This window comes from Etheostoma spectabile, chromosome 13 (assembly GCF_008692095.1).
Source record: "Etheostoma spectabile isolate EspeVRDwgs_2016 chromosome 13, UIUC_Espe_1.0, whole genome shotgun sequence".
Lineage (NCBI taxonomy): Eukaryota > Metazoa > Chordata > Actinopteri > Perciformes > Percidae > Etheostoma > Etheostoma spectabile.
Genome location: NC_045745.1, coordinates 24,474,797 through 24,492,195, shown reverse-complemented (window position 1 = coordinate 24,492,195; position 17,399 = coordinate 24,474,797). Strand labels below are relative to the sequence as shown.

The 17,399-nt window shown below is 39.7% G+C and overlaps 1 protein-coding gene and 1 pseudogene across 1 annotated transcript in view; one reads left to right on the top strand and one right to left on the bottom strand.

Moving 5' to 3' along the window:
• Positions 1–5,662: 5,662 nt before the first annotated feature.
• On the top strand, positions 5,663–11,084 carry LOC116700897 (serine/threonine-protein kinase Chk1-like; annotated as a pseudogene).
• Positions 11,085–14,699: 3,615 nt separating this feature from the next.
• Positions 14,700–17,399, bottom strand: part of LOC116700896 (V-set and immunoglobulin domain-containing protein 10-like 2) — a 9,614-nt gene continuing 6,914 nt past the window's right edge. The window contains exons 3-6 of the mRNA XM_032534342.1: positions 15,756–16,010; positions 15,377–15,678; positions 15,189–15,291; positions 14,700–14,860 (exon numbers count right to left, since the gene is read on the bottom strand). Of these exons, the coding sequence (XP_032390233.1) occupies positions 14,700–14,860; positions 15,189–15,291; positions 15,377–15,678; positions 15,756–16,010 (821 nt within the window). The remainder of the gene's footprint in view (positions 14,861–15,188; positions 15,292–15,376; positions 15,679–15,755; positions 16,011–17,399) is intronic.

Below are 17,399 nucleotides of genomic sequence, written 5' to 3'. Positions count from 1 at the left end.
TACCTATGGGCTCTATTTCTTTTTGAAGGTGAGACTGCCTTTGATGCACGTGCCAAAAAAGAAAAGATTCCTCTGAAACCCCCATGAACTTCATAGTGTGTTTGTCTGCATGAAGCAAAAGCCACATAAACAGACAGTAATTTGACAGAGTGAGTACTTAGAATAAGGTAAGTATTGCCCTATCACCACAGAGAATGAGCATGCAGTTTATCAGCAGTTTCAGGCAGCGTTTACAGGTGGGAAGGTGTGGAGGTATCATTCCATCACACTGCAGTAGTAACTCTCACTGGGTGCTCAGTGTGCCATGTGGAGTAGCCCACCTGCCGATCCATATCGTAGTAGTAAGTAGGCACATATTCCCACAGCCACCGCTGATTCTAGAGAAGCAAGACTAGTGGTAAACCCAGAACTTGTTGAGAGGTTACAAAATACAGAGCGCACGAGTGAGTAAAAATTAACCAAGGGCTGGCTAATGCTTTGATCAGAACTTTGCCAACTGGTTACCGGGTTGCAGCAACAAGGACCAGCCTGTGAAGGAGTGATTGGTGTATAAATATAAGGAAAAGGAAAACAAAAAAAAAACACAGTAACTAAGATATTAGCTTGTAAAAATGGGCTGTGGACTGTTATATGCATAATTTTTTGGGCTTCACATTGTAGTGTTCAATGTCCAATCTCAAGTTTGAAACATTTGATTCGCCAAGGTATGGATATTAGGTGACTTTCACACGTAATTGGTTTCACGTCGATAGGCCGATTACTTATCTTCATGCTGTTACCACAGATACTGACTCAGCTGTACAATAAAAGACCTTTACTTGCATACAGACTGTGAATAAAAACGAGGGATTAGTAATAAAACATTAGTGCTAACTCTTGTACATTATGAGTGTTTGAACGTTCTGGACATAAAATCCTGTAAAATAACTTGACAAATTCATTGCTTCTGAAAATTGACCATCCCTTTTGTATATTGACTCCAGCAAACCTTTTCATGGCAAACTTTGATTAACTCACACAATGTCAACAGTACTTGTAGGTTTGTGTTCTTACAGTACATGCTGGCTCTTGCCAGTCACTGGCCATTTCTCCTGAACACGTCTCCTTCGACTCCACAAAACAGGTGTCCATTACAGCTGTAAGTCACTTTGTTCTCAATTCCAACAACTGTTCCCTGTTCGTGGTGCCCAGGTGGGATACCAGGATCGGCACACTCCCTGTTGCGGTCATAAAAGAGGCACAAATGAGGTTGTATCCCAAACTTGGAAAGGAAATCGAGTGAGAAGAAAGTAGCTGGCTTTTCATGACTACCGTCACGTCTACAGATAGGGCGTGGCAGCCACTCCACTTCCGTTGGGTAAGCACACACGTCTGAGGCAGCCGCGGAATCTGTATCCAGAGTAGTCACCTCAATGTGTCTCATTGTCCCCAAAGTACTCTCCTGAGGAGGGGAGACTGCCATATCCCATCACATTGGGGTCGGGGCATCAACACCTGCAAAACAAAAAAATCTGAGTAATCATGTAGTCAGGCACCGTGGCTAAGTGAGAAACATTATCATCACTGACTCACGCCTGCATCTCTGAGGTGTGTTTCTTTGGGCAATGGTTTCCAGGAGCTACTCAGCTGCTCGCACAAGCGGGTCAAATGCGGTATGGATAGTAGCCCTCGACATGGTAGAACAACATGCTGCCTATCTGCAGCTGCTTGGTCAGCGTGTAATCACCTCCACAATTTCATTTTCTCCTTTGTGCAATCACACCGAACTCATTCCTGAAAAAGAAAAGACTATTACTAGTACTAGATGTACTAGTATATCAGACTTTAGAAAAGCTTGCCCGAGCTGCAAGCCATTACCCAACAAGTGCTAGTAGTAACTACTAGGTAATAATGATTAGACTCCTGTGTCCCCTTTAACACAACAGGTCTCTCTAGGTTTTAAGATGTCTTTTGTTCATATTTCAAAGTGGAATCTACATGGGTCAAGATACATGTTTTTTTTATAGTTATTTCTTTTATTGACTGTAATTGCATTAAATGCTGTCGGCGCTTTGATGAAAACAATTGGATTATTTAAGTTGGCACTATGACAGGATTAATAGGAAACATGAAATAAGGCCTATTTTATATTTAGCTGGCAGCAAAGTCTATATGATAGCTTTTAAAAAAACTGACAAGTACTATTTCAGAAAGAAAACATTCTAAGGGAGACAAATGGATGATTAATTCTATTGCAATATTATATAAAACTGTTTCCATCGCAGTTTTAAAGTGCTAATTGCCGTATGAATTGTTGTTTATTTTGTCCCTAAACTAATAACCCAATTACACATTGCTAAGTGTTAGCCTAAACTATGTTACAAAGACTCAGCTGACTTACTTGCAGTTAATATAAATTTTGGACAGCCCCATGGACAATTGGAAAGTCAAAATTTTGTATTAATAGTTTTTTATTAAAAAAAAAAACTAGCTTACCCATACAGGGAGACATGAAAGTGCAGCAAGCCAGCTCCGTGGATAGCAAATCCATGAGACCTTAAAACCTGGGAACAGTGTAAAAAATAGAGGACGTTCAGGAACACTACATTTATTGTAAGTGGCAGTGAGTTCAGAAAGAGGGACTTGATTAACAAAGACCATCCTGGTACTTATAACTTGATAACAAATAAAAGAACAAAGATAATGTGTTACAAGCAAAACATTTCCAACGATGTTTACCATAGCATTCACTTAAACACTATTTAAGATATTTTAAATAATTCAATTCAATCAACTTGACTAATGTAGAAATAAGGAATGTACCTGTGATACAATTAGCCTCAAAGTCTCGGTTTTGTGTGTCTTGAATCAACAAAACAGCCTGACCATAAGGTCAGTTTTGGTTCTGTATTTTCCACACTGTTAACATACACGTACATGTTGGACTTAAAACAAAAAAAAAACAAAGAAATTGTGCAAACTAACAACTTTCAATCTTTCCAAAACCGCAAGCAATCTTGAGCTTTGCTTATTGACACGTTGATATAAGTATTGATTGAACACTCTTGCCACATACCACACTGGTTTGACTCAGCCCTCCCTGACCCTTATACCTCCCGCTCCTTCATTGTTCAGTTACTACTCGAACGCTCAAATACTCTCTAATAATAATACTTTAAAACAATCGATCAGGATTGTTTTGTGGTTTGCATCCTGTCTCAACTTGCTTGACCAGTGTGAGTTAAATGAAACCCTAGATATGTACTATTATGTAAAAGCTTGCCTCAGTCTGGTTGATGCCAGGAGAGTAGATAGATTAGCAGGGGCACAGGGGTATCAGATTCACAGTTGCCCTCTTTTATCCAAAAAGGTTTAGACTAGACCAAAACAATTCCTTCTGGTCATGTTATAGTTCAGGTGTGTACAAAACAAGTAGTCTGCATATTAAACACTTAAAAAAAAACAAGCCTTGTTACCCACACGCCTCACCACATCAGTAACATTTCTGACAGGTAATATATATAGCCTACACTTTATTCAACTTCAACATGTTTTTTTATCGTGATTTTGTCTCCAAGTAACATTGCTAACACAGATTTAACAGACATTAGGTTTCTACACAGGTCGTTATGAACAAACTAATCCCAATTGTTTGGGGTTTGTATCCTATCAACCTATCATTTGGATAAATTGATCTTATCTAAATTTAGTGAGTAGCTACACTACAATAACCTCTAAAAGGGAAAACATTCTGTACTTGCATTGACCAGCTTTGGTCCCTAAATTCAATTTCACTGATAGTCAAGATTAGTGTTAAACCCATTCCCACATCATTGCTTCTCCTCTGGTCCCGCCCTCGGAAAACTACACTGGTTGCGATTGTTTTATTCAAAGGCACCATCATTGGTTCAATCATTTTTTTATTTTTATTGGATCAATCTAACAAATTGGGGCGTGTGATTAAATCTCGGTGATTAGTAAGGCCTATATGTTCTGGAGGAGCGTTATACACATTGTACGGAACGAAGGACCAATGCCAGAAAAGAAAAACGTAATATTATGTTGATTACGTGAAAGTGTATCGTAATACCACGTTTTTCCCCGTTTTAACAAGTGTGTCACGTTTTACACAAGATATATCACATTAAAACTTAGTTTATAAAATTATATGAAACAATAATGTATCACGTAATAACGTGAAAGTTGTTGCGTAAAAACACAAACACATATTGTTTTAAACTGGAACTTTCATGGTTATCGTGATAAATAGAATTTGAAACAAACAAACATTCATTGTTACAATGACTGTAAAAAATAAGTTGATAATATTTGATAACATTTTGTTAAACAGCTTTAAACTTTTCACGATACTTGACATTAGGACTTTAAGCAGGGTACGTTTTTAACATTTCTCGTCATTGCAAACAAAGGTAGGCTACTTAATTATTGCGTCCATGAGGCTAAATGAAAGACCCAGGTGTCAGATTTCTTATTTTTGTAAAATTCCTCTACCATTTAAATTGTAGAGGTGGCGTTGAATTGTGCAAATGAAGGTTCGGCATTTTAATATTTATTAGCCTTATTATGAGTAGGCCTATATACGTTGTTTATTAGCCTACCTTTTTGCGCATCATAACTTTGCACGAAGTAGCCTATATGATTTACATTATGATTAGTTTAATGAGATACGGTAAAAGTTACAAAAAAAATCTATCAATAATGCGAAATGTTTTTTAGAAATGTTCGGCGTCGGGAGTCAAAGAGGAGGCATGTACGAGGGTAAACCATGGACAATAAAGAAACACGTAGAAGAAGGAAGATCGGACCGGAAACGACGATCATGGGGAAGTTGTCACATAAAACAACAACGCGCCAATTGTGCTATTCACTGTCTTTTTCTGCCTAAGGACACCATGAGCAATTTTCGATCTTTGTGAGTACTGAGGAGACCTGCTGGCTAAGGAGGCTGTGCAGGTAAATAGTTCTTTAACTGCGAGTTGACATCTCTGTTCTTTAATTATTCCGCTTGATTCAGCTTAGCATCAGGGAGCAAATGAATTCAACGTACAGTTAACAATTTGTAAAGATAAAATGGTAAATATTCGGTGGGAAGACACTGCGTAGGGTGTCTTTCTGAGTAAAATAAAATTTGCTTAAGTATAGCCTGGACATACTGTTTTTTTTCTATGACAGCCTGACGGACTGGGTGCTTCTGTCTTCAGCATGCTGGCCTTTTGTGCAAGACTGGGACCTTGTTACTCTGGGAGAGGAGCCTATGGAGAGTAAGAATATCTTTACTAAAAAAATCAATGTCACTTCTTCCACATATTGTACAGACTTTTTACACAAAATTTGGTTACCAATATTATTCCATCTATAACAGTACAGTACTTTTTTAGTTTGTCAGTGTGACCCTGCTCATGTGATGCAACAAATCTACCCAAACTTATCTTTTTACTGTACCAGTTAAAAGGGAACTGCTGCTGCTGACACTATTATCTGCTTTCCTCACATAACACCTTCCACTGGTGATTTTCTAGAAAAACGGACTTGCTTTACCAGTTAACACACTGTCTTTAATACAATAAAATCTTGAAGTCTGAAGCAGCAAACATCTGGTAACTGTTACATCTTAAAAACCCTCATCAGACTCCCATCCATCTTTTCTTATGGTTCAGAGTGAACTGCTGGTGAACAGACGACAGAGGAGGCCGTAGCAGTGAAGGTGATCGATACCTCTCAGGCTAAAGAGTGCGCTGAGAATGTAAAGAAGGAAGTCTGCGTCCATAAGGTAGGGTCATTCACCTTTAGGACAGTTAGTATAACTTAAAGTGTGAAAATAAAAGATGTATTAACACTAGGTTGCCGGCCATTGGAGTGTAATGTGTGTGAGTGTTTATCTGATGAGCAGGTGGCACCTGTATGGTAGCCTTGCCACAGTGTGTGAATGGTTCCTGTGAAATGTGAAAAGCGGTTTGAGTATTTTGGTAAGACTGGAAACGCGCAAATAAAACATTCCACTTAGGTTTATTGCACTTCACAGTGTTTGAAACACAAGGGTTGTGCTGTGCTAGTAAGGGACGTGGTTGAGAAATTGCCTTTTAATTAAGTTTTCCATTACATAGAATTTATTTAGCCCAGATATGACTGAAGTTTTTATTGTGGCCTTGCCAACAATCCCACAATGCATTTTAACCATACACAATGTACCCCAATAACAAGTTTTTACTGTTATATGCACAATGTTTTCAATGTTAGCTTTAACCTTTAAACTGTTATTTAACCCAGAAATGTTTAAATGTACTCTAAATGAGATTTGCTACTGGGTAGATGCTCACCCACGCCAACATCGTTCGTTTTTTTGGCCATCGGAAGGAAGTGTAAACAATGTACCTCTTCCTGGAGTATGCACTGGAGAGAGCTGTTCGCCCGAATAGGTAATGGACGACTGCAGTGAAAACATAAGCTACTTTCATGGAGGTTGTGACCAGTAATGATCACAACAGTCTGAGGGCCCTATCTTGCACCCGTGAATCAAAGTGCCGAGGCTCGTGCACAGCATGCGCACACTATGCTGTACACACATACAGGAAGCGCAGCAGCACACAACATGCACAAGATTACAATCCAGCCAATAACAGACAAGAAGGATTTGAGGTTCGGTTGGGAAGTTACCACAGAATGGAGGGAGGGGACAGGTGAGGAGAGGGAGGAGGGTGCAAGCTAGTCTCGTTTTCCACATCCTCTCTATCTTATGTGGCTGTTAGAACAAAAGACGTGCATTTTTTCCCCAGCTGGTCTGGAACCCTACTCACCCCCCCATGCATGAGTGCCTTGGTCTATGTTATGAGTAGTGATGTCTCATGTTAGTCTTTTTTTGTCCTGTTTTCTTTTCTTTGTCTTGTCAAAATGCCTTGTGTTTCTTGCGACCTAATTTCCCCACAGGGACAATAAAACAAACAAAACAAAAAACTTTAGGAAGGAATTGTGATAGAACAACACTTTCTAATTCAATCCCAGCCAACAGCTTATTCTTCAATCTCACACAAATATATTTTATAATGTAATTTCAAGTACCTTGACTGTTTGATAGAAACCTAGCTCATATTTTTCCCTCTGTGTTTTGCCCTTAAATTAAAATAGATTTACATAGCTCAATGGAAAAATACATGCAGTATGGGCGTGGATGACTATAGCCAATATGAAATAATATCAACCTGATATAATAGCGTGCTAGCTTTTTAGAAATTAGGTTTATTTCATATGCCGCTGTGTATTTGGATGGTGGTCATTATTCAGGTTATTAAAACGTTCTATATATCAGAGCCTGATGTGGGATGGCGGAGAAAGATGCGCATAATTTTTTCCAGCAGCTAATAGCGGCTGTGGTGAGTGAAGCAAATCTGTGTGTTGATGTGACTTCTGCGGCTGCGTTTAATGTTATTAAATTCTCAGATGCACTTTTGCGGAATACCTCCACTGTGCTGGTTCACCCACAGAGACATAAAGCCAGAGACTTTTTTGCTGGATGACAAAGGTGAGGAAATACATGTGGTATCAAGGTGTAGAAGCAATTACTGTGGTTTGCATTTGAAATAACCATCATCTTCTGTTGTCCTCTACCTTCGTAACCTGAAGCTTTCAGATTTTGGCCTGGCCACCATGTTTCGGTTTAAGGACGAGAACGTCTTTTGAATCGACTCTGTGGGACTCTCCCTTACGTGCTCCAGAGCTTCTCAGCCAACCAGAGTACAAAGCTCAGCCGGCAGATATCTGGGCTTGTGGGATATCCTCACTGCCATGCGGGCTGAGGTACGATCACAACGTGTGATTAGATTTTGGGGTTTTCTTTCATTTACAGTATAGACATAGTTAACATACAATAAAAGAGACAGGCTGGTTGTGAGTCATCTACAAACCATTTCACTATTGACAGAGAAAACTGAGAAAACATGTTTATTGATATTATTATTTTATATATGATTTTATTATTATTATTAATAAATACATTAAACAAAGGCTGCACTACTTTAAAATACACACTTATTGTTAACACTGACCATTGATTGGGATCTGGGATCGAGCTTTGAAGAAAAGTAACACTGTAAGAAATGCTGATTTGCATTTCTTCTCTTTGCGTTTTCAGTTGTTGCAGCAGCACTGTCTGTATTGCAGTGGATGTGTGGAATGCTTTATCACTCTTTTCGTGTTGCTTTTTTTTGTCAGAGTTGCCATGGACCAGCCCAGTACAGCTGCAAGAGTATTCAGACTGGCTGCAAAAGAAGACAACCTGTCTCCTTGGAAGAAAATACAACCAATGCTCTTAGTGAGTAGGGCTGCTCGATTCTGTAAAAAAAAAAAATATATTACGAGTAATTTGTCAATTTGAAATCACGATAATTTAACATGATTACTTTGACTTCTGGAAAGATTTGCAATTATTAAGTTTAAAAACAGTGGACAAAGTTAAATAAATCGGCAGTAAAAAAAAACACACAACTGTGAAATTTCCTTAAAGCTAACTCTCGCAAAAATCAACCTAGGGTCTTTTATGAATGTACTCAAGTCACTTTGGTTAAAAGCATAATTAGGACGGAAGTGCCACTTTTAAGATTTATTGTATTATTGTTTTTTGGTCAATGGCTTTTTAATGGGAAGATAGGGACCCTTGTATATAGCATCAAAATCAACTTTTAACACACTAAGAAGGCTCAACCAACATGAAACTTTGCTCAAAGAACTACCAAGGCTCTACACATTAACGCAAGCATTGGACTGTGTGTGGAAAAACCAAGAGCTACAGTGGTTGTTTAAAGCTTTCAAACTGATGTTTGACCGGTACATTCACAAAAACTATATTTTTTATTCAGAACACGAGAAAATAAGAGTTTACTTAAAAAACATAATTGTTTTTCTTGAGTATTCTGTTTTTGTGATCATTGAGCCGAGACGATAATCATATTGAATTTAGTTTAATTGCACACCCTATTAGTAAGTCCCAAATTAGACTTTAAATGTATTTTTAATAAAAAGAATGGCATTATCACATTTAACTTTTCTCTTCAGGTTTGTTGCCCAAATTGCTGCTGCCCAGTCCAGATGCACGAATCACTATTGCAGACAACAGAAAGACCGCTGGTTTACTCAGCAAGGTTCAGTATCAGTATAGACAATTTAAATTAACTTTACCTTTAATGTTACCGGACTGATGTTGTCTGTCTGCAGGTGTGAAGCACCCACCTCTGGGCTCAGAGGAAACAAACTTCTTCGACAGATGTGGGGTCATACCCCGGCCAACAGGTCACACTTTAGTCTTTCTTCTTCAACTAAAATCTGTTTCTTTTTTGCAGTTAATCCTAAAACTATGTTCCTCCCTGCACAGTGATGACAGGTCATTTTTCTAGCTCTCAGCCTGATTTTGCCGCAGGTGGCTGGAAGCCATGTTGTTAATCGGCCAAAGCGATGGCCAAGTCAGCTTCTCTCACCCCAAGCCTGAGCACATGTTGCTGGGTAGTCAGCTCTTGGCCACCGGGAGCATCATTAATTCACCATCCTCGGGCTACATCCATTTTTTAATTTCTTTAAACAACATATATCTCCCAACATATGTGATTTTCCAGCAACACAGGCTCATGGTCTGTTGTACAATAGCAGCCATGATTACTTTTTTCCTTCTGTTTTCCTATACAGAAAATGTATGATTTATGAAATCCTACCTTAATGCTGACTTCTTCTTACTTTCTATGTGTGTCGCCATGGCAGAGATTAGTGCGAAGAATGACGCGTTTCTTTACCACTGTGAATGCCGACAACTCCTTATCTGCCCTGAAGACGCCTGTGACGGCCTGTCACTTGGCTTCAAACTCCCTGCACCAAACAGGTACAGCTGTGCTCAATGTACAGGACTCAAAACTTTACAGAGGTTAATACACTCCGACTACTGATGGGTAATAAAACACTTCTACATCACGCAGCCAGGCCCCACACACACACACCCACACACACACACACACACACACCACACACACCACACACCACACACCAAAAACAAACCTTCTCCACTGCTTCAGATCATAAAACGTTTGAGTTAATGAACCTCTGTCGGCCTTTTAGGTATGGTGAGCACACTGGACAAACGCAATAACAAACCATCTTCAAAGTTCACCTGCTAGAGATGAATCAGAGAGTGCTGCTGAACTTCAATTATCTAAGGTCAGTTAAATGGTGTATGTATGTTTCTAACATGATGATCAATTACCACATTCAAATGTGAGACAAAGTTTAATTGCCACTAAAATCAAAATTTCCGACTGCACTGAAGTTAGCACATTAAGGCAGTGGAGACAAGAAAGAAAAGAGATGAAGCCAGAGTTGCAGGGACTCTTTATTGTTGCAGGGCACATCACCTATTACAGCAGCTCAGTGCTTGTGTTTACTTTTTTACCTTCATAATGTTTTGTTGCAAAGATAGAGGCAGTGGGGTTTCCTGTTACAGTAACTTTAACAGGACTCATGTTGTCTACCGCAGGATGATGTTGCGTTTCTTTCTCCAAAAGTAGAAATCAATAACTTTTTACTTTTTGTGTGTAGTCGCCATGGCAGAGAATTAGGGATTAGAATTTATTTATAATATATTAAAATTCTAATCCCTAAATTGAATATCGAAAAAGCTACCTACCCTTGAATAATATTCAGATCCACCCTAATTTGAGATATATGAATGGCAACTAATGCCAAGGAACATGAGGTTCTTTTTTTTTCTACTGTGGGTCCATGTAGCTGAATGAGCGCAGGACAGTCTCCAAAACTGTTATATCATGATTTACCCATCAGTCATATGACTCATGGTTCATGTATAACATTTTTTTAGTGTTAAAGACAAAATGTACCAAAACTAAGAGACAACAATGTATGGATTTTTCCTTTGGTCCAAACCATTTGAAGTAAACTAAATAAACGTATAAAAAACTGGCCGGTAAAGATAGATGTTAATGTTTTTTGTTTTTCCAGGGTGACGGTCTGGAGTTTAAGCGTCTCTTTGTGAAAATAAAACAGAAGCCGGTGACATCATCAGCACTCAGAAGATTTTACCCCCCATCACATAGCAGCCTTTACTACAATTGCAAACTGCTATGGCCATGGAGGGAGAACCTGTATATATTTAGCTGTTCTATTGATATTTGAATATATCCTTCTGTTCTCTTCGTGTACTGTGTCTCCTTGCTTGAAGTTAGCCGTTAAAGTGTGGTTATTCAGATTAGTGTTCAAAAGTCATGATTGTCAAGTCAGGTACACATAGTATTCGGCAAGTTGTGTGATTGTGTTCTGATTATGTTGAAATGATACAGTCCAAACTCTTGATAATTATTAAAAGACAACATTGTGAGCTAAATGTTATGCTATAAAGATGCAATAATGAAGATGAACACCTGCTCAAAAATATAATTTTAGGTTTAATATGAGGTGACTCCAATGTTCAGTATCCATGCAAGTCCATTTCTTGTTAATCCCGCCCTGTTGGCTAAACCGTATACACACTCATTATCTCATTATTTAAAATCAAAAGATCAAAGTTTGTGTAGAATATATTTGCTTATGAGTGTAGTTGAGATAGATCTAGTTGCATGCAACATACTGTAAATGTCCAAACTGTTGCAGAACTTAATTCCAGGTTAATTACAACCAGAGTAGTCTGATATAGCCTGTATGTATGACTATGAGCCTGTGCCTTGACTGTGATGTTGGCGCTGAAAGGTTCATTGTCGTCTCTGGGGGAGGGGCTTGGCTGGTGGCGGGGGTGGCACTCGTGTGAGGTGGTAAGGTGACGCTGCCTGGGTAAAACCATGGTTGGACCGAAAAAAGACCAGAGACAAGGTTCAGCACAGGTAATGAGCATCAAGAATATAGTTGCTGCGGATGGTCAAACCAATTGAAGCCTTATGTGTATTTTATTATAACTTGTCATGGTAAGATAGTCATGAAAGTTAAGCTGCTACCTTCCACACATTTCATGGCATACAAAAGTAAACTAATGAACTAATTAGACTAATAATTTTTAGTCTGATATGGTTTTTCCACGAAAAAGTCGGAATCGGAAGGTTGGCGGTTCAATCTCCTCCCCTTGTCGAATTGTCCATGGGAAAGACTGTAACCCTGAGTTGCCCCCCCCATGCTGCGCCTTCGGAGTGTAAACGTGTGTGAGGTTTATCTGATACTGCACCTTTTACGGCAGTCTCTGCCACAGTGTATGAAAGTGTGTTAATGGTTCCGGTACTATGTAAAAGTGCTTTGAGTATTTGTTAAGACTAGAAAAGCCCTATATAAGAACAGTCCATTTACATTTAAAAAAAAAAAAAATCTAAAATTGTAATACTAAAATTCATTGCCAAACTTCAGACTAATCAACCAGAATCAAAAAATTTTGGTTTTCCATTTGGAAAAAGTCCCTGGTACCTGCTACCAGGGACTTTTTTTTAGTGTGTTGCACCTTTAAAAAAAACAAAAAAAAAACACAAATTCTCACTAGGAGTCAGCTTCTGGAATTTATCAAATTCCAGAAGCTGACTCCTTGACTCCTACTCCTGACTAACTAGACTACAAACTGACGCTAGCAGAAACAGTGTTTATGTTTTTAAGTTTTAAAATAGGAGAAATCTGCTGTCTGGCTCAGTCTAACCGTCTGATTATGATAGAACGCTGACTTTACTGCTGTATGCAAGATTTGTTGGCTGTAGGCCTACAATTCTTTACTACGTAGATAGAAGACTAAATGTGGAATCATGAACCAACAAACAAAACCTAACGGGGACGTTTCGGGCTGCTGTGGGATTGCTATGGACGAAGTACAAATGGTAATACATTGATAGTAGAAATTATGTTTAACCATAATTAATAGCTCACGATACTGTATTGTGACAATTAACTTTATTTTTATTTTTTTTCGTGTTTTTTTTTTTTATTATTTTTTTGCGGGATGCATCCACCAAACAAGTTTGTCCCCAGAACATTTGCAAAGCCACTGTCGCACGTCTGGAACTTGCGCACCACCTAAGACATTGTGATTGGTTTAATGATTGCAAACACCTTTTTTTCCTCCTATCTCAGCTAGAATAGATATATAGATAGATAGATAGATGGCTGGTCTGGCAATGCGAGACTAGCAGTGTGGGTAACTTGGACAGCAAAACCATCTTAAGCTTGCATGAACAGGTGTTTTAGTGGGCACATCTTGCCTGGACTGTGATCCACAATCTCCTCCATTCCTCCCTCTGACCTGCCTTCCAATTCATCCTCTGGGAAGTTGATGTTTTCTCTTGACTGGCTATGCTGCCTGGACACATCAATGGAAAAAAAAACTGTTTTAATGGCATGCCTGTACACAGAATTGGCCGACAACATCATTAAACTGTACATTTTTCATTGCTGCTATTATACGTTATAGAAAGTTTTACAGATACTTACAAACCAAACAGCATTTCATGTAGCCCTGTGAGAAAAACACATTAATGCATTATATAAATTAATGCACAATGGGACAACGTTTTTTGTTTGTGGTTGGGACTCACAGGGATGTTGTTGCGGTTGCGGATTATGAACACGAACAGCGCTGTGAAGGCTGCAAAGGCATCCCTCCTATAGCTGCTCCAATCACAGCAGGGTACACATTGTAGCGTGTTTCCGCTGCAACACATCACAGTACACATTGCAAAATAGTACACTTTTAAGAAAACAGTTTCTGACATTGTGCCTCATATTGTTTATTATTGTTTTTGCTTCTTTTAGTGATTCTTAACCCATGTCAGCATTGTTCTCGACTGTGAATGGAACAAATTATTTGTAATGTTTAGCTTCACTGGAAAGCCAGAGTTCAAGAAGTTTGAGTGTTTCTTCATACTTTTGTTGACAATATAATTATTACAACAATACTTACTTTTGAAAGAGAAATACCATTATTTCCTAATTGTTGTTTAAAACACAGTATAGATTTGCTGCTGCAGCCTTACTTGGTCTGGTATGACCAGTATTTTATTGTGGCTTATGTGGCAAACAATTAGCAGATTGCTGTTTGCCATTACTGACATAGTAAAACATTTCATTACTCTATCTTTCTTCTTTACTTGTTTACTTCTGTTCAGCAAAAGGTCACCTTGCCTCCCTTTAATAAGTCAACCCGTTAAACTGAGTGTAGGTGTGCATTAACATAATACATTGGCGTAACGGGAATGAAACCACTAGCCTATCTTACCCTGACATCTACCTTCAAGCCCTAAACAATCCCCTGGTTTGGTCAAATCCTGTTATACATTAACAAAACTTATTTACAAGAAATGCACACAGTGCCAGATAGAGAATAGTAAGGAGCTGGCTGTTTCACTTAAGCCCCCAGCTGGTGGAATATCAACATTAATCACGGCCTGAATGCAGCGCAGATGCCCCTGGTGGAATAAGATTTAAGACACCCAACTCAAGTCCCTCCTTGCTCAGTTCTTCCATAGTCCCCTATCTGACCACACTTTCCTCACTCTGTTCACTTACTATACTGGAGTCTTGGCGAAGAAGGGTGCCGAGGGTGCGGTGGTTGACAGGTGTGATGCGGACTGGTAGGTAACGGTTGGTATCAGTCTCCCTACTGTATAGATCCTGACTTCTGGGTCCGAGGATAATAGGGTACCATCTGGTGGTTTGATCCTCTCCTCCGTCTCTGTTTTGAATCATTGTTGCTACCTCTCCTTCGTGGTCGCTCTGACACCCATATGTGCTGCAGGATGAACTGTCCATCCTCCTCCTCCTTCGTTCTCTACCTGCCACTCCAGCTCCACCTCGTTACGCTTTCGGCTGTGTACATCACTGACCAGGGTCACATTCGGTGGCATGGGGTACCCTGTTAAAGACACAAATACAACCGTATATGTGAAACCCTGTAGGCTGCTCACTGAAGGATGCAGCTTCATTTTCCCCATACAAATGTGGTATCAATCTCTTATCTGACTCTCAGCAAGTAAGAAATTGTGTTCCCAAATCTCAAACATAAAAAAAACGCTCTAGCAGTAAGACACAAATATTTAAGAACTTACTCTTGATCATCAGTGACATTGATTTCAGTTCCTCCCACTGCGTTGGAAGTGGTGCATCTGTACTCGCCGCTGTCTTAGTCTCATCTGTTCTTCCAGTCAGATTGGCCCATGCAGATGTTGTGCAGCAGTGCGTACTTGAGGTGTCTAGGACGCCCACACCCTGATTGTTAAACCATGTGATTTCACTGGCAGGAAGGTAGTTGGATCTCAGGTTGCAGGTGAGCTGAACGTCACTCCCCTCGTATACAGACACAACTCTGCGTGGTCAGCAATACAGAGCCTCTACAGGGGACAATGAATAAATGAGTTAATTAACAAATCACATTTGCAATTTTCTTGTCAGGTGTGTCTGACAATGTGCACTGACCCAGTGTCAGCCTGCAGGTTTTGGTTTGGACCAGAAGTGGATGCTTAGCATGGCAGGTGTAGGGTTTTCCGCTGCGGGCGGTGCCGTAGCGAAGGATCAAGATGTTGGAGTTTTCTTCTCCACCTTTGGCCTGGCCATCTGGGCCCTCCCACCACACCAAGGCCTTTGGGGCCCCTCCATCCCAGGAGCAGGACAGCATCAGATACTGTTTATTATTAGTCACATAGGCAAAACACTCCGGCTCTGCAGGGGGAATATCTAGCGGAGGGAAAAAGGCTTAAGTGAGACGTGAACAATGAGCAAAAAACACTCTTTCCCCTTTCTTTGTTTCTTACATGTGCGTGTGCTGCACTGTGTTGATTGTTTGAGAGCCAGGTGGGAGCCCAGGCAAGTAAACAAGCTGTTGGAGTTGAGGCCTTCAGATGGCAGCAAGACGGCAGTGTTGGTCTCGTCTTGGCCCACTTGGTTCCCGAGTCCGGTCCAGTGGAGAGAGGGGGAGGGTAATCCGCCGGGCCAAGAGCAGAGGAGTCTCAAAGTGGTATAATTCAGAGCTGCCTCAACAGAACAGGAGGGGGAGCCATCGGGTGGGTCTGCGGGGATGAGATTCAGCGTAACGAGACAGTTATGTGCAAAATCGGGATTCTGTAAGGTCCGAGAAAGTGCCTGTGGTGCTACAGTGTTCAGGGTTTTTCAAAGGCGCAGGGAGTGGGTGGCAAAGCTTTAAAACTGCGATGACAATAAAATGTATTTACAGTATTGAATCAGTACTGTAAATACATTTTACTATTTATTCTCTTTACTTATATTTATTTGTTTATTTATCTTTAGAGTGTCTTGTACTTTTCCTCCTATCACTTGGTGCATCTCAGGGCTGTATTAGCTCACCAGTACTATTGTACATTGTATACTGCAGACTGTACCACCAGTGTGCCCAACCAGTTACTTTTGAAATATTCTGATGATGCTGTGCTCTGCTAAACTTGAAACTAAACTATACAATCCTCAAAGATTTGCTCTAAGATCATCGGTCAACCTGTTTCACACTCCTTTCAAACGATCCACAAGAAGAGCATGCTCAGACTTGCTATCACCATCTCTTCTAACTACATGCATGTTTTAAATTGTGAATACCAACTTTTGCCTTCTAACAGGCGATTTAGAGTCACTTTGGTTAGATTCAACAGGCTTAAGAACTCTTTTACACATCAGTCTATCCTGTTGCTAAACCAAAATCAGTTTGCTGCCATTCAATCTCGATCTGAGGATATTATGAAACATGCTTCTTTGCCATGACTGTTTATATGTCTTCATTGTTGTACTGTATGTGTTATTGTTGTTTTGCTCTTTGTGTATTTTTCTTTTCGATTCTTCTTTTGAGTGGCGCTGCTCGGGAACGCAAAAGGAATGTCAGTGTGAACTGACAATGAATCGTAGAAGTGCAAAGGATGAAGAGAAGGAGGGAAATGAAGAAGAATGCAGTAAACTTGAGAGACCAGGAGGGTCAGAGTAGGAGAAGACTACAGAAGGAGATGCAGATTCAGAAAGAATGACAGTGGCAGGGAGTGACTACAAGAAGAAGGCAGATAAAGATCACAGGGAGAAGAGGGTAGGCCTGGATAATATGGTATCTTTTTGTTCTCTTTCCATATAAATTGCAGTACAGTAGCATAACATGCCACTCATTTGGATAACATGTTTTCAGTTTTTGGCTTTTTTTGTTAAATATATGTTATAGGGTTTGATATGTAAAGATGAATGAGTGGGTCTAACTTGATCAGTAATTATGATCAAACAAAAATAAAACAAATGCTATGATAGACTAAAACTGTAAAACTGCACTAGATAATTCTATTTGCCACACTCTTCTTTCTTTTTTATAAAAAATAATAGTTTAAAAGTATTTTTGTGTTTGTTTTGAGAAAGCCATTTACATACAGTATAGGGATTCCCATGTACCGTCTTTCCATGAACCCCCCCCC